General features: G+C 44.8%; 1 protein-coding gene across 1 annotated transcript in view; it reads left to right on the top strand.

Moving 5' to 3' along the window:
- Positions 1–20,767, top strand: part of Enox1 (ecto-NOX disulfide-thiol exchanger 1) — a 552,113-nt gene that overhangs the window by 407,231 nt on the left and 124,115 nt on the right. The window contains 2 exon segments of the mRNA XM_037208374.1: positions 666–899; positions 10,260–10,472. Coding sequence (XP_037064269.1) covers positions 666–899; positions 10,260–10,472 — 447 coding nt within the window.

Raw genomic sequence — 20,767 nt, 5'->3', positions numbered from 1 at the left:
AAATATTCTCCTGCATGCCCCCAGAGGATAAGTGGAAATAAAACAGCACTACCAAATTGCCTGGGTAATTGTGGCTTCTCGAGCAGCTGAGAGGAAGCTGAGCGGGCTGTGTTTGCTAGGGGAATGAAGCAAAAGGCTGTGAGCAAGTTTGGGAATTTACTTAGCAGACCCCTTTAAATATCAGAGATGTTCTTTATTTACTCATACTCTGCCTCTTTCCAAAAAGAATTTAAGAGTGCCTATGCAATAGAGTTATAGTACATTGAAGAAAGGAAAAAAAAAAAAAAAAAAGCAAGACCGAAAAACATACTACATGCCAAATTAATTTCTGAACTCCCTAGAAGCACAGGGAGGAAGGGGTGGCCAGGATTTAGTGCCTAGGTTCTCAGTTGGTGATGCGGGACCTGAGCATGGTGAGGGTCCCTCTGAGAAACTTCCCGGGGCTCACGGGGGTGGGGCTGGGGGTGGGGTCTTTATCTCCACATCTGTGTTTCATGGTTTACTGATTGGGAAGATACCTGCCTCCCACCTCCTGGGAGGGAAAAGTATCCTCACCTGTCCAGAGGCCAGAGAAACAAGTGCATGGTTGCCTAGCCTGTGGGAAGCCCGGACCAGAGCCCGTGTGTCCCCTGAGCTGGGGTGACCTGGCTTTCCGATGCTTTTAGGTTACCGCATGCGGTTAGGGTCTAGCACGGATAAGAAGGACTCCGGCCGGCTTCACGTCGACTTTGCCCAGGCCAGGGATGACTTTTACGAGTGGGAATGCAAGCAGAGGATGCGCGCCCGGGAGGAGCGGCATAGACGCAAGCTGGAGGAGGACCGGCTGCGGCCACCCTCGCCACCCGCCATCATGCACTACTCAGAGCATGAAGCCGCCCTGCTGGCTGAGAAACTGAAAGGTAAGGAGGGACTCCCGCCAGAGTCCGCCCCTCCGGCTTAGCCACTGACTATAACGAAGGAAAAACGGAGATCCTCTGTAGATGCCAGATACCAGTGTGTCCTGCCCCTGCAGGCCGCTTGGAAGTGGGGGCGAGATGGAGTCTGCAGACCCCTGGGTTCCATCAACCTGCTGGGAAAGAGCTGTTACTCTGTGAAACTCTCTGTCTGAAGGGCAGAAGGGCAAGCAGGCCCAGCCCCAGCAGCAACCTGTGGTCCCCAGCCTGTGCTTTGTGAGCCGGAGCAGAGGCCTCACCCATGAGTCAGCATTTCCTAGTGCTCTCCAAGTTCTGTGGAGTGTGCAGGTCCACTAGAGACTGAAAGCTTTTCCAAGACATCTTACATACAGTGCCAGCGAGGGTGTGTGGACCAGAAGAGAGAAAATGTAGACAGGTCCCCGTCTTCAGAGGCGGGCTTAAAGGAACCGTTGTCACACCTCCAGATGAGTGACAAGAGAGGAGGAACAATTCTTTCATATACATTTCTTGTATACGTCTGTGGGTATGCTTAGGTCTATTAGTGGCCAAAGTGAGTGTGCTGGACGACATCTAGGCATTTATAAAATGCCAGTGGTAGGTGGTGATCAGAGCTCCTGAGGTTGCCAGGTGCTGTCAGGGCCATAGCGGATCACAGTTGCCACAGGCAGGGGTCCACAAGTACATGAGTGGCCGAAAACAAAGCAAATGGCCTCAATGTCAACTCAGGCATGTACAACACGCTCTGGGAATGGCGGCAAGTGTGGACACAGTGGGTAGAGGGATCAGGAATGTCTTCACAGAGCAGGCAGGATTTGAATTTGGTGGGGTAAACAAGATTTCTCCCAAGCTAGAAAGATTCCTAAAGGCAATCTAACCAGAGGCTGGAGCCCCAAAAACAAAGATGCACAGGAAACCCAGAGGACTTGGTGTGGGCACTGCGTTCCTCAAGTAAGGTAAGGCTGGAGAGTGAGTGTCTCGGCTAGAATCCCGAGGCTGTTGTTGGCCTTGGTTGTTCTGTAAACAGTAGAGAGGGTTTCACAAATGTCTGATGAGAAGACAGCTGTGGTTGGTCCTCGGGTTTTAGAGCCTAGCTCATGTATTATTGGCAGTGTCTTAAATGGATGGGATGGTCTTACTGAAGGAAATGAACAAAAAGCTGCCTATCACCAACTTTAGGAAGATTGGAAATGGCATTCTATGCTTTGTCTAAAAAGCAGGGCATGTGCTTCTAGCCACCATTCCTGTCAGATCTGAGGACTCCTAATTAGCTACAGTTGCCACTGAACTGCCCCTCTCCAGCTACTGAGCGTTGCCTGCTGGTCCCCTTGGTAGCTGCCCAGATGCTCTGAGAAGGCCCAGAGTCTAGGCATTAATATGCAGAGACTGTTCCTTCAGTAAGACACATAGGCAATGCAAGTTCAGCCTAAATGGTATTAGGAAAGTACAGAATGAGAAAGAACATTACAACCAGGAATGCTCATTGGAATAAATACTCTTTTTGTTAACGTCAAGTGAATTTTGTGGTACCACCCTGTGGTCTCTGTGACCTGACTGTTTTTAAGCCCAGCTAGCTCAGTCAGTAGAGCGTGAGACTCTCAAGATGGGTTCAATCATGGCCACGCCTCGGGTCTGTACTACGTGGAGGAATTTCATGAAGGTTTGGCATCTACATTATGTTATTTTTATGAAGCGAACATCAAAAGTGCCAATTGCATGTATAAGGTACATGGCATTTGCCTCTACTTTTGGAGGACAGCAGATTGGGATGTCAATTTGCTAGAGTAATTTGTGAGCCTTGCCATTTCAAAAATGTATATTTATATAGATGAGTATAATTTGCAGAATTCGGAAGCTGTACCTTTGCCAAGTACCGTGTGTGATCCCTTGAGGAGAGAACAGATTGGAAATTTTAATAGATGGTTCTTACAGTAGAATGAACGAGCTGCAGATACATCTTAGGCAAGAGTCAGGTAATACCATGCTTGACAATTTCAACCCAAGCACAGAGTTTGGAATATAAACAGCATTTAATTGCTTAGGAAATTGGCTGCCTCGGAGAGGAAATCCACTCTCTGCTCCTCAGAACCCTGTAAAGGCTGGCAGGAAGAGCCAAGGAAACTGTTTTCCCTGAGATGATTTCACTGATGTAGGGATATAAAATGCAGTCAAGATGGAAGGTACAGAAACCTGTGTCAGAAAGGAAGTGGAAATGCAATCTGAAAATGCCTGATTGGATTTGATTTTTTTTTTCTCCTCTGAGAAACCTTGTTATCTTAAGTTTATTAGCTATTTTTCTCCCATTTGACACCATACATGTTAATTTTTGTAATTTTGATTTTGAAGATTATCCACATTGAGCAAAATCTGTATCAATCAAGTCTTTATTATGACTGCAAGGCTTTCCACATTGTTGCACATAGTAGGTATGTTGGGCAAATTAATTCCTTTCTTTCTTCTCCAAGAATTTAAATATGTGGGCATATTGCATTTCTGCCATAAGAGCTACTAAGCATGACTGCAAATGAGAGAAGTGATTATGTTAGCCTGCTGCCAGTCAAGGAAGAAGTATTTGCTAAGTGTTTTACAAATACCTGACTCCGGGTACTGGTGCTAAGTACTGGGGAAAGAGAAAAATACCATACCAGCTTCTGCCTCATAGAATCTAGGTTTCTTGGGCAATAAATGAAATGACAAATCATCCTGCACTTGCTACTTAGAATAGTGGGTTATGATACATATAAATACTGTTAGCAGCAGTGTGCACTATCATGCAAGATGCTTTCTCTACAGAGACAGCCAAACCACTGAAGCCGCTAGCCTGGGAGAAGGGGGAATCTTCGGAGACCCGATCTCCCCATCCACTGGCTGCTTGGCTTTCCGAAGCCAGAGGAAACAGAGTTGTAACTGGGTAGTGTCTGAGGCACAGAGTCACCAGGCATCAGTTTCATTAATACAAATTCTAAAACAGAAAATCAGTGGGCACCCTGCTGATTAAATAGACATTGTTGTGAGACAATTCAACTTAATGAAGACTGACTGGGAAGTAACTGCGCAGGGACCTGAAGTTTATGGCATGGCTTTGGGAAAGCGAGAAGGCGCTCAATAGCACCATAATTACACTTTATTGGAAACAGTGGCACCAGGCAGATGAGATAATGAATTCCAGGGTTTCTAACACAGACCAAGCAGCCCTGAAGGGGCCGAGGGTCTGGGCCGCACAAGGAAGAGATTGATTCGACCACGAGGAAGCTTTATATCTTCATTCACTGGAGATTTCTTTGGGCAAGAACATTTTAAAAGTTTTCCAAGTACTTTCTCCCATTTGTCTCTCTCTCTGTATCGAGTAAACTTCTGACAAAGTTCTCCAGCCAATGCCCTTGGGATCCCCTCATGTGCCACTGAGGACTGAGCCCTCTGATATTATGCTCATAGTTTTCAAAGAACTGGGCTCATATTTGCATAGAGTATGGCTAGCATCAGTAGACAGGAACGGAAGTGGTGCTGGCATTCTGTAGATGGTTGTCAATATTTATGGTTCTATGGAAGTAAAAATCAATAATGCTATGAGCCCAGTGGACATTCCATTAGCTAGCAGCCAGACCTCCTCCTTCAGGCCAGGAAAATATGAAGCACAGGGAGCCTCCTGGAGAAGCACCTTTTGGGTATTATTGACCTTCACAGAGGCAAGAGAGGCCATTTCATTTAGAAACATTTTGCTTGGCCCCACAGTGGAAATAATCAGTACTCTTTTGTATTGCCCTCTTAATTTCCCCATTTTATAAATCCTGAGTAATTGAGGAGATTGTGTGTTGGGGCAGAGGGGAGCATTAACCACTTAAGTAGCCTTTATGTGCCATTCTGGTTAACTGATGCACAGACAGTTAAGCAATTAAAAAACACATACTTCTCTGGGCCAAATTCTCCCTTGAATTAGTTTTAGCATCTTACTGTTTCTTCATTAATTAATGAGTTAAATAAAATCATTGGAACATGCCCAATTTGTATTTGCAAGATAGTCATGATTTCTCTGCCACAGATTCTTTAATAACCCCAAAAGTGCACCTTCTTGGAGGAATGGTAGACAGACACTATCTTCACAGCTAAAACCCCCAGCTTACAGAAGGTGGTAACACTTGGTCAATCTTAATCAGCCTGGTAGATGCTAATGATGGAGGAAAGGCACCAAGAGGTACTTTTCTTCTCCTGTGTGTGCCAAGGGAAATTCAGAACACTAGGCAGGCTGTGGGCATGGGATAAGAAACTTAGGTAGGCTGTTATGCCTTTGTTTATGGCTGGGTCTATAAAAGGATAATAGGAGAGGTTCCATGATTGAATAGAAAAGAGAAATAAATTTAGAAGATAGTCTGCTGTGGGTATCACTCTGTATTAATAAAAACGCTGATTGGCCAGTAGCCAGGCAGGAAGTATAGGTGGGACAAGCAGAGAAGAAAATTCTGGGAACAGGAAGGCTGAGTTAGAGACGCTGTCAGCCACCGCCATGAGTACCAACATGTAAGATACTGGTAAGCCATGAGCCATGTGGCAAGCTATAGATTAATAGAAATGGGTTCATTCAAGATGTAAGAACTAGATAGCTAGAAGCCTGAGCCATTAGGCCAAACAGTTTAAATAATATAAGAGCCTGTGTGTTTATTTTATAAGTGGGCTACAGGACTGCCGGGGCTTGGCGGGACCCGGAGAGAAAAACTCCAGCTACAATAGTCCATAACACCATTTTGTTTGTTTTGTTTTTCTCCACGAAATAGACACATAGTGATCTCTGGCTAAGACGGTAGCTGGAAACTCCTCATGTAATTTGCTTTACAAAGATATCAACTTCTACTGAACAAAAATCCCTTGCATTATTGTAGGGAGGAATTATTTGCATCATTCATTTCCACAATTTATGTTCTCCCCTCCTCAGAATTGTAAAATAGCCTAGTCAGACAAGCAAAAGTACACGCCCCAATGAAGGCGAAAGTGGGGTGCAGGGTATGGACTACTATCTCATTGAGAGGTCCATAGTGATCTCTATGCTATTTCCAGGTCTTAGATAACCTTTTTCTTTTCTGGTTGGCAGTGACGATTATTCTTTTATTGAAAGTGGGGATTTAGAGACAGATACTTGCAAAGCTCATAAAAATCACATCAAATCCTTTCAAAACTCACTTAAATTTTAGTTACTACTTTCCATTTCAGGTTTGTGGTATCTCTTAAGTTAGATTAGCTTCTAACCATTTTACTTGGCTTTCCCCAATCATTTCTTGCAGTGTGTCTGAGACTTCCAAGTGTATGTAACTTAAGGGGTGACATGTAGTCGCAGTTGGGGAGGGGGTGTCTGAAGAAAGCTGAGTCGGCATTCTTAACAAGCTCTCAAAGGACACCTTGACTTGTGGACTTTGAAGAGCACATTACCCTGCTGGCAATTTTAATGTCTACTGTATAGCAGGTGTTTCTCCAACATGAGAAGAGGGCACACAGGGAGGGTCTGGAATAGCCCAGTGAAAAACAAGATGGCATGGCTTCCGCTGGGGACACTAAGCAACAAAAGATGAGCATTATAGTTGCTTACTTAGCCCTCCAAAGCTAACAAACTGCTATCACCTCTCCTAAATTAAATATACTTTCAAAAAAATGTTTAATTGACTGAGAATCCAGTTAGCTATTTGGCACCACAGGGACTCTGCTTGTCCTCAAGTGTCCGACATCACTCTTAACTTCCGTCTCCAGTGCTCATGACCTCAGAGTTCTCAGTCATGACATATGTGGACAATGACATGTGTGAAAACCCTTCTTAATATAAAATCCAACGTCTTTAGTGTCAACTGTTGAACCTTTTACTCATGGGATTTGTGTCTTGCCTAGCATTAATCGCTACATATCTTCGAAAACTAGATAAAGTATGGACTGCAGACAGAAAGGGACCAGACGGTTGCAGTGTATTTGGGAAGTTTCCTTATAGTAACAGCCCCTGGAGCTGGAGGTAAAGAGGAGGCGACCATCACTACACAGGGTGACGATGTCAGTGGAGTTCATAGGGAATGGTAGAAACTCAGCAGAAAGGCACTCAGTTCACACCCAGGTGGCAGGGAAATCACCTTTGTGAAGGTGACATAAGCTGAATCTTGAAGGAGTGACAGCCAGCCAGCCAGGGATGGAGACTATGAGAGGCACTAGGACAAAAGCACAGAGGCCATGCCCACAGTGCCTATCAGAATGGGTTTGGCAAAGAAACGATATTCTAGAAGGAAAATGCCCCCTGGGGAGGGAGGCCGGCAAGCACATTTCCAGTAATGCAGGCAGAGGGGTGTGATGTGGTAAGGACCCTTCTTGGAAAACACTGAGTAATCTGGCACTGGCAAATGGTCCGTCCACACCCCTCCTCAGCACAGCCCTTCCCCAGTTGGTGCTGTGGAAAGGCACATGTGCACACTCTAATTTCTAAACTTCACTCTGCTCAGAGTTCTGCCTAAGCACGGACAAGGAGAGCATTTGGAAGTTTTCTAAGTGCGTCTTGGATGTGATTTTCATGGGCAGCGTTAATTTCCTTCCACATGAATAGCTTTAATAACGCTGCAATCTAAATCCTGTTTAAATTAGTTTATATTGTTTTCTGCTTTCTCGGTGATCTTTCCACTGAATACGAAATTGAATTTACAGTTGTGAATTGAAAATGACCATCCTCAATATGCTCCAGTAGCCATCCATCAGGAGTGACTGAGTCGGTGTTAATAAGTATAAATTAAAGTCACTTCTAATATGGTAACGAATGTTGACTGGCATTTCTAAGCATGCCTCAACTAACATGTTTTAAATTTAATGTGAATGTTAGTACATCAATCATTATTAGCCTGCCAGTTTCAAAGGCGAACTTGGATGAACTTGGGAGTTTTCAAAACTATACACTTCCCTTAAATTAAGGGGATTCTGCCTACCAATACTTGCTATCAGGCGAGAGAGCCTCTTGGCTACCTGTGTTTTCCATACTGGGATTTCTGTTGCTCAGCCCTCTGAAAACTATCCATTAGCTGCTCCTTGTAATTTCAGATCAACTTGTGTGTCAGTCATAAGCGCGAGGGCCACTGAGACATGGTTTTCACCCTGAGCAGACACATGCATTTTACCATTTTAAGTGCGTTCTTTCTGACAGAAGTTTCTCTATATAGGAAGTAACAACGAGGGGTGAGATTGGGGAGGAGTACCCATGTATCCAGGAAAGAGAACTGAGCAGGATGGGCAATCCCACTCTTTCCTTTCTGCTTTTCCTTTATGAACTAGAAAAAAGAAAAAGAAAAAAAGTTGAGGATTCTCCATTTTCTCGGTGCTATGTGGAGGCTTAAGTCGCAGCAAGGGTAAAAAATAGCACATGAAGTCAGTGTTCTTTTCTGTTGTTATTCTTTTTTAAGGGGGAAAAAGGATTTCTTATAAGCATCAGGTTTACTCCTGCTGACTGTCCCAAGCTCCATTCTCCTAACATATATTGGCAGGGAGAGAGGGGGAGGATGTGGAGGGGGGCGGAATTTATTCTGCCTCTAAGAGTCGCAGTGGGCCTCTCACAAACATAATGCTAAATTATGGGCCTCTCCATGGGCTGAGGGTAATGTTAAGTTGTATGATGGATTTTATCTTACACAAGCCGCTCGGTCCATGAAATGAGATAAGAAACCACAGCAGCAGGAGTTCACAGAGGGTTGAACTGGGACTGAAACCCCAGACTTAACACAATTTGCGTGAGTCAGCATGGGTATTAAACCGTGCTCTATGCTCCAGGAGCAAAAGTTACGAAGAAACTTTAGTCCCCTGGTGAGTGTGCCTCAGCCAGTTATCTCCTCCCATTTCAAGGGTAAGCACGGCTTTGCTAGGGTTGCTGGCGAGCTTTGATCCCTAAGCCCAGGAGGAAACACCATCTCTTGGCTTGTCCTAAGTCAGCAAGAACAGCTTGGAGTCTGGAGAAAGGTAGACTGTGTTCCTCCACGGATCCCAAGCAAGGGGAGGCCTGCCCTGATGTGTCAAGCATGTAACAGCCATACTGAGGAAATGGTACCTGGCTAGAGAGGCGGTCTCAGAAAAGAGGGCTAGAGATAACTTAAACAGCATACTGTAGGGTTTACAGAGCACTCCTCAAACAGCATACAAAAAAATCAGGCAATGAATGATTTTTCTTTCAATCGTGCTAAATAAAAGTAAAATTTCCTTCCAAGTCACCTTGTGTCTACCTGGAGTGTGTACATGTCTATAAACCTGAACAATACAGGAGGCATCTCTGCAAGTCCTCCGTGGCATGGACAGGGCCTGCATAGAGAAGTAAGTAGGTAAGTATCCAGACAGTGAGGTCTAGTTTGGCTCCCGATGTTGAGAATTAAAGAATCTTTCTTCCTTGGTTAAACAAAGGCATTTTCCCTATCACATTGCTTAGAAGTAGAAACATACAAACGAAAGCTTTCTCCCCTCAGTTTTGTTTAGAAAGTACACGAGGAGCCTTTAGCAGTGGTCCCATCGATTAATGTTATAATGGCTGGCATACAACTTCCAGTTGTAATTAACTGACTCACCCTCACACCTGCCTTCCTCCACCTCCACGCTGTACAGCCATTCCCAAACAAGCCGGCCTGCTTGTTGTCTTTGAAGGGAACTTCATCATTTATTTACAGATGCAGCCTCCTTCCCCACTTCCTACGCCCACCTGAGGCTCATATGAAGTTTAAACGGGCTTTCCAATAGCCGCCCAAAACAAAGGCTGACCACCTCAGGGAACACACCCCTTGTGTGGAAAACAAAGAAATACTCGATTTTTTCACTGTACTGAAATCTGTTATATTAAACTGAAAATGAAATTTCTTTGGAATTTCAGAAGAACAAGAAATGGCCTTATTTCTCCCGCCTGCTTTGGGTACAGTATCCTGTATTACAAGAAGTTTTAAGCTAACTTTCCTGTCATCCACACATTGACATTAACTTAGCTATCTGTTTACATAACAAAAATAATATACATCATGTAGTATTTCTGATAAAGAAATAAAATGAGGGTCGAATCGGTCCATAACAGTTTTTTTGAGTCCATCTTAAGAAAGCCTAATCTAGGTTTGAAGAGAACAGGATGGCAAGTTATAGCTAAGAATGCCCAGTACAGCTGTGCTCACGGGGAGGCAGCTGAGTGAGAGGTTCTCGGTGGTTCTGTGGAACCAGAGGATGAAGAGAAAAAGATAAGCTATGGGACGACAGAGCAGTCCTCCAAGGAATGCTGATTTGCCCAGTTCGGAAACAGGGCTGCCGCGGGGAGACCTCGCATGTTTCCAGAACCTGGATGAAGTGGCTCTTTCTCGCCTCCACCTTCTTCTGTTCCAGACGACAGCAAGTTCTCGGAGGCCATCACGGTGCTGCTGTCCTGGATAGAACGCGGGGAGGTGAACCGGCGCTCGGCAAACCAGTTCTACTCCATGGTGCAGTCGGCCAACAGCCACGTGCGCAGGCTCATGAATGAGAAGGCCACCCACGAACAGGAAATGGAGGAAGCCAAGGAGAATTTTAAAAATGCCTTAACCGGGATCCTCACTCAATGTAAGTAAAACCTTGGGGGCCATCTCCTCTGTTTTGGCTTGGCCTATTCTTTTGCACCCATTTTATGTTTTCATGTGGGGGTAAGTAGTTCAGAAGTCTCCCATTTTACTCCATATTGAATGGTACACCTCATAACCGATTCATGTTCTGTGGCATGTGGAAGCGCACGGACCCTGCCCTGAGAGCTTACTTCTCAAGGTGAGCGACATTTCTGTAGCTTTTCCTCCGAACACCGTGCCTGGCCCCCAGGACAGGGCAGCCAGGTGCACGTGTTAATTGGCTCAACCTCAGTTCACACCACACCTGCAGAGCGGCCACTTCCCACCCGCAGGCTGTCCACACAGACCTGTGTGTCTGTCCACTTGGGGCTGATATCAGAGAATAGGCCTTGAACATGTCCCGGGGGTTCTGTTTAGGGAGAAGTTACCATCTGCTAACCCCCCCCCTCCCCAGGGCCCTTATGAGGTGAGCTTTGGCTGTCTGCATGGGTGACTCACGAATAGACTTTTGTCCTTTCTTCATTTGGAAAGCAAATTGCCTTAAACACTTAATGCCAGTGATTTTTCATGTCTAGATCCTGAATTGATGAAGGAGCATAAATGGAGCTTTCTAATAGAACAATAGTCACGGTAATTACCCCGGGCTCTATTCAAAAAAAAGGGGCGTCGACTTTTCCTGTGGCACTCTGCATCTGTAGTTAATGTCAGGGCAGCACAATGCAGCTCAGCTGCTGATGGCCTGTCGCTTGGTAAAAGCTGTTGAGTGACACTGTAAGGGGCCTACGCTCCATTCCATTCCATTCCAGGTGCAGGGACCCACACGCGACAGCAACACATGCAATTTACATATTCATTCTGAAGATAAGTGTTATGTGCAGTGATCGAGTGTGCCAAAATGCCTGTCACCCCTTTCATCCGTGGAAACCTAAGGGATGATGTGTCTGTTAGGATAGGCAGACAGAGAGGGATGACGAGCCAGATTCTTGCATAGGAAAGCGTCTCACATGACTTTGTTGCCAACAGATGGTTTTTGCAGTAGCACAGAGTAAGTACCGTGCAGTGAGTCCCCAATCATAGACCGGTAAGTCAAATGCTCAGTGTAAGAACACTCTGCCTTTAAAGAAAAGGACTGTGGGAAACAAGAGTGCTCTGCCTCTCACCGACCTGTACTGCATTAGCAAAACTCATCAGCATTGGACAAGGGCCTTTGACCCAACTGTGTAGGTCCAGCCATGCTAGAGTTGGGGCTACTAGGTGGCGAATAAAGGAAGTTAATACTGACTCTAGCTTTGAAGGAGGAAAGACAATAATGGATGAGTGGCCAGAGAAAAGGTAAGAGTGGGCTGACGCAAGAGACAAGGAGAGAAGAAAGGCTATACAGCCTCAAGAGCACGATTCCGGGGCAGGGGGGCGGGGCTATGGTGGGAAGCCATGTGCCCAAACAGCAGTGTGGTGACTGCCCACTTACTTTTGCTCAGGGGACTCAATTCTAAGCAACTTCCCATCTGTGTGGAGTTTACTGTCTTCCTTTTGCAGGGACTTCAGCCCTTGACAAGTGAGGCCATGGGAGGAGGGGGGCAGCCACGGGTTAGGACAGGAGAGAACCATGCTTTCCTCCGCAATGATATGAAATAGGGGCCAGTTAAACTGGAGCTGAAAAGGGAAAGCACACCTTCCTGCCATTGTGCAAGTGAAAGCCATCCATAGTTGAACAACAGAGAGGTAGACAGAATGTGATGTGTGGCATCAACAAGCCTCACGGTGGTAAGGCTTAGGGTGGGCTGTGCAGCCTTGGAGTCTGCACTGGATGCTTGAGCGGGGAGGAGCATACTAGTCAGAGAAGTTGCCATCCTGGAAGCCCATGCCAAGTGGGGATGGCCGTCAAGATAGTTCTTTAGCACCTCAGCCTAACTGAACTCTTTCTTTGCATTCTTTTTTTTCACTTTTAAAATTTATTTTATATACCAACCACAGTTTCCCCTCCTTCCTCTCCTCCTGTTCCCTCCCTCTACCTCCTTTCTACCCCACCATCCACTCCTCAGAAAGGGTAAGGACTCCCATGAGAGTCAACAGAGCATGGCATATCAAGTTGAGGCGGAACGAAGCTTTTCCCCCCCACATCAAGGCTGAGCAAGGCATCCCACCATAGGGAATAGGTTCCAAAAAGCCAGCTCATGTGCCAGGGACAGATTCTGGTTCCACTGTTAGGGGCCGCACAAATTGACCATACTACACAACTGTCACTCACATGCAGAGAGCCTAGGTCAGTCCCATACAGGCTCCCTGGCTGTCGGTCTAGAGTCAGTAGCTTCCATGAGCTCTGGCCAGCTGTCTCTGTGAGTTTTCTTGACCCGCCCCCCCCCCTGCTCATATAATCCCTCCTCTCTCTCTCTTCTACTGGACTTCAGAGCTCTGCCCAGTGCTTGGCTGTGGATCTCCACATCTGCTTCCATCAGTTACTAGATGAAGGTTCTATGATGACAATTAGGGTATTCACCAATCTGATTACACAGGAGATGACCAGTTCAGGCACCCTCTTCACTATTGCTAGGAGTCTTAGCTGGGGTCATCCTTGTTGATTCCTGGGAGTTTCCCTGGCACCACATTTCTCCCTAACCCCATAATGGTCACCTCTATTAAGATATCTCTTTCATTGCTCTACCTCTCCATCCCTCCCCTAACTCAACTATCCTGATGCCTCATGTTCCCATCTTCCATCCCCTCCTCTTTAACCCCCTCCTGCCACCGTTTACCCAGTAGATCTCATCAAAATAATTATTTATTATTGCCCTTCCCAGGGCAATCCATGCATCCCTCTTAGGATCTTCCTTGTTACCTAGTTTCTCTTGGGCTGTGGATTATAGCCTGGTTATCCTTTGCTTTACATCTACTATCCACTTACAACCAAGTACATACCATTTTTATCTTTCTGAGTGTGGGTTACCTCACTCAGGAAGATTTTTTCTGGTTCCATCCATTTGCCTGCAAATTTCATCATATCATTGGTTTTTACTACTGAGTAGTACTTCATTGTATATATGTATTGTATTTTCTTTATGCATTCTTCAGGTGAGGGACATCTAGGTTGTTTCCAGTTTCTGGCTATTACAAATAATGCTGCTATGAACATAGTTGAGCAAGTGTCCTTGTTGTATGAGTGAACATCCTTTGGGTATATGCCCAAGAGTGGTATCACTGGGTCTTGAGGTAAATTGATTTCCAGTTTTCTGAGAAAGTAGCATACTTATTTCCAAAGTGGCTGTGGCTGTATAAGTTTGCCTTCCCACCAACAGTGGAAGAGTGTTCCCCTTACTCCACATCCTCTCCAACATAGGCTGTCATCAAGTTTTTTTTTTTTTTTTTTTTTAGCCATTTTGACAGGTGTAAGATGGTATCTCAGAGTCGTTTTGATTTGCATTTCCCTGATAACTAAGAATGTTGAACAATTCTTTAAGTGTATCTTGGCCATTTCAGATCCTTCTGTTGAGAATTCTCTGTTTAAATATGTACCCCTTAAATTATTATGTTTTGTTCTATTCTTGAGTTCTTTATATATTTGGGAGATCAGCCCTCTGTCAGATGTGAGGTTGGTAAAGATCTTTTCCCATTCTGTAGACTGCTTTTTTTTCTTACTGACAGTGTCCTTTGCCTTACAGAAGCTTTTCAGTTTCAGAAGGTCCCATTTACTAATTATCAATCTCAGTTTCTATGCTGCTGGTGTTATATTCAGAAAGTAGTCTCTTGTGCCAATGTGTTTATGGCTACTTCCCACTTTCTATTCTATCAGGTTCAGTGTAACTAGATATATATTGAGGGTTTTTATCCACTTGGACGTGAGTTTTGTGCAAAGTGATAGATAAGGATTTATTTGCTTTCTTCTACATGGTGACATCCAGTTATGCCTGCACCATTTGTTGAGGATGTTTTCTTTTTCCCACTGTGTATTTTTGGCTTCTTTGTCAAAAGTCAGGTGTTTATAGGTGTGTGGGTTAATGTTAGGGTCTTCAATTCGATTCCATTGTTCCACATGTCGGTTTTTATGCCAATACCAAACTGTTTTTATTATTATAGCTCTATAGTAGAGCTTGAAGTCAGGCATACTTCTGGAAGTTCCTTTATTGTACAAGATTGTTTTGGCTATCCTGGACTTTTTTTGTTTTTCCATATGAAGTTGAGTATTGTTCTTTCAAGGTCTGTGAAGAATCATGTTGGGATTTTGGTGGGGATTGCATTGAATCTGGAGGTTGCTTTTGGTAAAAAGTGCCTGTTTTACTATGTTAATCCTACCTATTTAAGAGCATGGTAGATCTTTCCATTTTCTAACATCTTTCTTAAAGACTTAAAGTTCTTGTCATACAGGTCTTTTACTTGTTTTGGTTTGAGTTACCCCAAGATAGTTTATATTATCTGTGGCTATCGTAAAGGGTATTGTTTCTCTGATTTCTTTCTCAGCCCATTTATCATTTGTATCTAGGAGGACTACTGATTATTTTGAGTTAATCTTGTATCCTGCCACATTACTGAAGGTGTTTATCAGCTGTAGGAGTTTCCTGATAGAATTTTGGGATCACTTATGTATACTATCATATCATCTTCAAATAGTAAAAGTTTGACTTCTTCCTTGCCAATTTGTATCCCCTTGATCTCCTTTTGTTGTCTCATTACTCTAGCTAGAACTTCAAGTACTATATTGAATAGATATGGAGAGAGTGAACAGCTTTGTCTTGTTCCTGATTTTAGTGGAATCGCTTCGAGTTTCTCCCCATTTAGTTTGATGTTGGCTGTTGGCTTGCTGTATTTTGCCTTTGTTATGTTTAGGTCTGTTCCTTGTATCCCTGATCTTTCTAGGACCTTTAACATGAAGGGGGGTTGGATTTTGTCAAAGACTTTTTCAGCATCTAATGAGATAATCATGCATCTTTCTTCTTTCAATTTGTTTATATGATGGATTACATCGACAGATTTTTTTGTATGTTGAACCATCCCTGTGTCTTCTTCAATCACCAAACCTTTTCCTTTTTATGGCTTTCCTTTCTCATTTGAATAAATTCTTTGACCAAAATCTTGTCAGCACTTTTCATACTATCCTCCCACCAACAAACCCCATCTCAAGGCCATACATAGAAGTCCTATTATTTCTACCTGAAAAAGCATAGCCCTGTGTGACAAGGTGACTTCGTTTTGATGATCACTGCTCACAGTCATGGTGCCTAGGCTCTTGAAATTGCCCAGTGTGTCAGTTAGATGCAGTGTCCACCACTGGGTAACAAATGTCCCTACCAAGCTGCTTGGTTTCACACACAGAAAAATGCAGATGCTGGACCAGTCCAGTGGTTCAAGGTTTCTAAGAATGCCATTATCTTTCCTTGGATTATTGTGTATGATGATTTGCTATTACCCCTGACATTGCATCTCTTCTTCTAGATTGAAATCATGTAGGAGAAAAAGAGGAAGGACTGATATCATTATGTTGAGAAAACATAACTTTCCCAAAGACCCTGTGTCTTAGTTAGGGTTTCTATTGCTGTGAAGAGACACCATGACCTTGGAAACTCTTATAAAGGAAAACATTTAATTGAAGGGGCTTGCTTACAGTTCAAAGGTTTAGTACATTGTCATCATGGTAGGAGCATGGCAGCATGCAGGCAGATATGGTGCTGGTAAAGTAGCTGAGAGTCCTACATCTTGCAGGCCACAGGAAGGTGACTGGTCAGGATCCTGAGCATAAGAAACCTCAAAACCCACCTCCACAGTGACATACGTGCTCCAACAAGGCCATACCCACTCCAACAAAGCCACATCTATGAGATTATTATGGCCAATTACATTCAATCTATGATATTCCACTCCCTGGCCCCCACAGGCTTGTAAGAATATCATCATGCAAAATGTGTTTAGTCCAAGTTCAAAAGTCCCCATAGTCTATCACAGCCTCAACAATGTTTTAAAGTCCAAAGTTCAGAGTCTCTTCTGAGATTTGTGCAATCTCTTAACTATAATCACCTATAAAAATCAAAATCAAAAAGCAGATCACATATTTCAACATATAACGGCACAGGATATACATTACTGTTCCAAACATAGGGAAGGGAGCATAGCGAGGAATTACTGGACCAAAGCAAGATAAAAAAAACAGCTGGGCAAACTCCAGACTCTGCATCTTCATGTCTGATGTCAAAATGCTTTTCAGATGTCGAACTCTGTTCTGTTTCCTTGACTGCAACACACTTTTTTCCCTTGGGCTGGTTCCAGTCTCTGTTAGCAGCTCTCCTCGGCAGGCATCCAATGACTCTGGCATCTCTTAACATCTTGGGTTCTTCAAGGGAATCCAGGCTTCAACTTTACAGCTTCACAAAATGGCTTGTCTACTAGACCTCCATTAAGGGACACCCCTGACACATGCCTGGCCTCAGCAGCTTTTCTTGGTCTCTGGTGCAAATTCCACAACCTGTTTCTTCTATCCTTAACTCTAAAGCCAGAACCACATGGCTGCTAAGTTCTGCTGCTTGCTGGGGCTGGAACATGGCCCTTTCACCAGCTTTCTGGTGATTGTTACCTGTGGGGCGTTTACCCACCACCCCCACAGCTTCCCAGAGTTTTCTTGAGTGCGAGCAGCAGGAAATATTAGATAGAAGGATTTATAGCGGAGAATCTTGCGGAGATAAACAGATAGAAAATAAAGGATAGCCTCGAGAGGGCCTGGAACCTATCCCAACGGGCCCCGATTGTCTCTGGTCCAGGGTTTTTATAGAGATGCCAAGGGGGTGGAGCAAAAGACCTCCTCCCCCCAGCACAGCCAAGTGCAGGCCATCTTAGACACCTGCACTCAGGCCCGTGGTCCTGATCATCCTCTATTCAGACCTGCTGGGTAAAGCCACGAGGAACCCCAGAACGGGCTCCCACAGTTACCTTCACTGCGTAAGCTTGGCTGTCCTTGAACTTGCTCTGTAGACCAAGTTAGCCTCAAACTCAGAGACCTGCCGGCCTCTGCCATCCAAATGCTGGGATTTAAAGTGTGTACCACCACACCAGGCTCTAAACTTTTTTTTTTATATATAAGTTGGAAACTTAGCTGGGTGGGATCTTGCCCTGAGGTCACCACTCCCTTTATTCCATTTCTCACTCTATTTCCTTGAACATAGAACTTAGCTCCATTCCACTTTCTGGTGCTCTTTTTCTCCTCAAATATTTTTCCTTGTTTAGCCTGCTCTTTTTCATTATAAATCTTTATCAGAGTTAACAATAATAATCACACCACCGAGTCTATACTAGGCTGTTTTGCGATTTCCTCTGCCAATGTAATTAATCCAATACTCCTCACTTTAGCCTTGGGGATGGCTCTTCAGACAAGAGCAAAAAGAAGCCACTTTCTTTACCAAAATATCTTAAGACCAGTCTCTAGACTAACATTCTTCTCTGAAACCTCTTGATCCCCACAGTTCATCAAATGACACTCACCACCACTGTCTTCCATGCTCCTACTAGTATGGCCCATTAAGCAGCACTTAAAGTCTACATTACTCCAAACAAAAACATGGTCAGTCCTATGACAGCAATACCCCACCAGTCCCTGGTACCAACTTTTTAGGATTTCTATTGCTGTGAAGAGACACCATGACCTTGGAAACTCTTATAAAGGAAAACATGTAATTGGGGTGGCTCGCTTACAGTTCAGAGGTTCAGTCCATTATCACCATGCTAGGAGCATGGATCGTGCAGGCAGACATGGTGCTGGCAAAGTAGCTGAGAGTCCTACATCTTACAGGCCACAGGAAGGCAACTGAAACACTGGGCAGTATCCTGAGCATAGGAAACCTCAGAGCCTGCCCCCATAGTGACATGCTTTCTCCAACAGGGCTATACCCACTCCAACAAAGCCATACCTCCTAATAGTGCCACTCCCTATGAGATTATAGGGTCCAGTTACATTCAATCTACCACACCCTGCATGCCTACTGGACCCAACAGGCTACACATGGCCATGCCCAACAAGAAAAGTGGAAGATATAATTCCTAGCTGGTTCACTGATATCCAGAATAATCTTGGGTTGCTTACAGTAAGAAAGAGGAAGTAGCTCCTGGGAAGCCCTGTTTCCTTTCCTTTCCAATTCCCTTCTCACATAACATCTGATAGACAGCTGAGCCCCCTTGGGTAGCTTCCTGCTGTACTCTAAGTAGTTTTTATGCTTCCTAGCTATCGTCGCTCTCCAGCCTCAGTATCATATTGCCCTGTCCTTACTGTGACCATCCCCTGCAGTCTCATCCTTCCTGGGTCTAACAAAGCCATCTCCTACCTCAGAGCTTTCATACATTTGGTCCCCTCTGCCTACCTGCTTTCCCCCTACAATGCATGCTGGAATCTCTCTCATCCTTTAGGCTTTAGTTGAAAGGCCCCTCCTCCTGGGAGGTCGTTCTTGTCCCCCTTCTTCTGATGGAGTTTCCATCACCGGACCTGTGCAGCACCTACCCAGGTGTATGACAGTTTGCTGGACTTTGATAAGGGTTGTAAGAAGGAACATTACAGTCATAGAGACAGACTGGGGAGGGAGTGAACTAGTAAGCAATGGCTAAACTGCAAAACAGGTGAGAAGAAAGCCTGAAACAGCGCATTCAGACATTGTTCACAGCCGTGTGTGGTACACATCTGGAATCCCAGCACTGAGGAGGCTGAGGCGTGGGTGTGAGGCCAGCCTACACTAGATAAGACCCTGTGTCAAAACAGAAAAGGAAGAAGGGAGTAGGAAGGGGGAAACTTTTCATAGGTAACAGGGCTTCAACCTGCATGTGTAATGAATCAAAGAAATCAAAGAACACTTGCTGGCTGTGGTCTTATTGGAAATCAGTACACCAGACCATAGTTAACAGGCTCGGGGCTGCTAGGAGGGCTGAGCAAAACTCACCAGAGAAAGTGATGCTAGACTCTTCTCCTGTGTAACCTTCCAACCACGTTTAGGTTTATCACGTACCCACCACCCTCTGGGAAGCTCCCCTTAGCTCTGCAGTTTGGTTCTCAGTAGTATTACAGTAGTGGACAGTTGTCAACAGACTGAAAACTCCAGCTGATGGTGACAGCTCTGTGCTGGCCGAGGAGTACATGTCCCATCTGGAGCATGGAGGACTTCACAGGTGTCCATGAAAGCCAGACTCTTCCAGGATGACTTGAAGACAGAGGTGGTATTAGGTGCAGCCTGTGCTCAAATTAAGCAGAATAAGAGGGTTGCGTGGCTCCATTAACAACCTCCATTTTCCATTCTCCTATGTGTGCTTTGTACAGCAATGACCACTCCCTGAATACCAAGAGAAGCAAACCTCACATCCACTGTGAAAATATTAGCAGTGACCTCACTGGCCTGGTAGGCAATCTCTGCACTCTGTTGCCATTCTCTGCATGGCTCCAAGGACTGACCTAACTGGGGCAGGGAGGGGATGAAGAAATGACAGACACATAGATGTGGAGAAACTGGAATTGAGTGGGCTGGGCTCTCTGACAGAACCATAGCACCTGGGAAGTTCAGCATGTTTATTATATACAGTTGGACCAGTAGGCAGAGTTATTGCATACAGCTGAACGAAGTAGCAGGTTTAGCTAATTTCAGTAGGAACAGGCTCTGTAGGAGAGCAATCTTCAGACTATAAATAAGGAGAGGAAACTATGGGGGACATTTTCTGCACACACTCAACATAGTCACTTGGACCAGAAGAAGGCTTTGCCACTCCCAAGGGGCATTAGGGTCCTTAACAAGGCCTTGCCCATGTCAACAACACACTCAGGATTTCACAAGCTCCCTCCACCTTATGAATGGGTCTATCATGTCTCCTGACCTAAGCTGTCCTCTTTCTGTTGGGGTTTTGTTGGTACATCTCAATCACCCTCCTAGCTTCCCGGGCTTGGTTCAGTTATGGGGACCTGAATCTGGCGTTAATACCACATGACTGTTTCTAAGACTGGAAACATGCCGATTGACATGTCTGCTGAGATTTCCAAAAGCAGAACCAGTCAAACCCATTCATCTGTATTAATAATATCCCTGGCAAACTCCACATGAATGGCATTTGGCTTTCTCACACAGAATGCGGTTGGCGTTGTGGAACACTGATATTCAAGGACTAGCATCACCGCTTACTTTCTTCTAGATGGTCTCCTTATTAGGCAGTAATCCCAAGTGCCCTCCCCCATGTACAAGGTCCCCAGTGCCTTTCTTCATAGCATCCCACTGCAGCCCATACAGGAAGCAGCCAGGAATGCTGGGAAATCGTTCCAAGACATCACAGAAGCAGATGTACTGACAGGCTAAC

The sequence above is a fragment of the Peromyscus leucopus genome, chromosome 9, assembly GCF_004664715.2.
Source record: "Peromyscus leucopus breed LL Stock chromosome 9, UCI_PerLeu_2.1, whole genome shotgun sequence".
Taxonomy (NCBI): domain Eukaryota; kingdom Metazoa; phylum Chordata; class Mammalia; order Rodentia; family Cricetidae; genus Peromyscus; species Peromyscus leucopus.
This window is presented reverse-complemented; position numbering and strand designations above follow the sequence as displayed.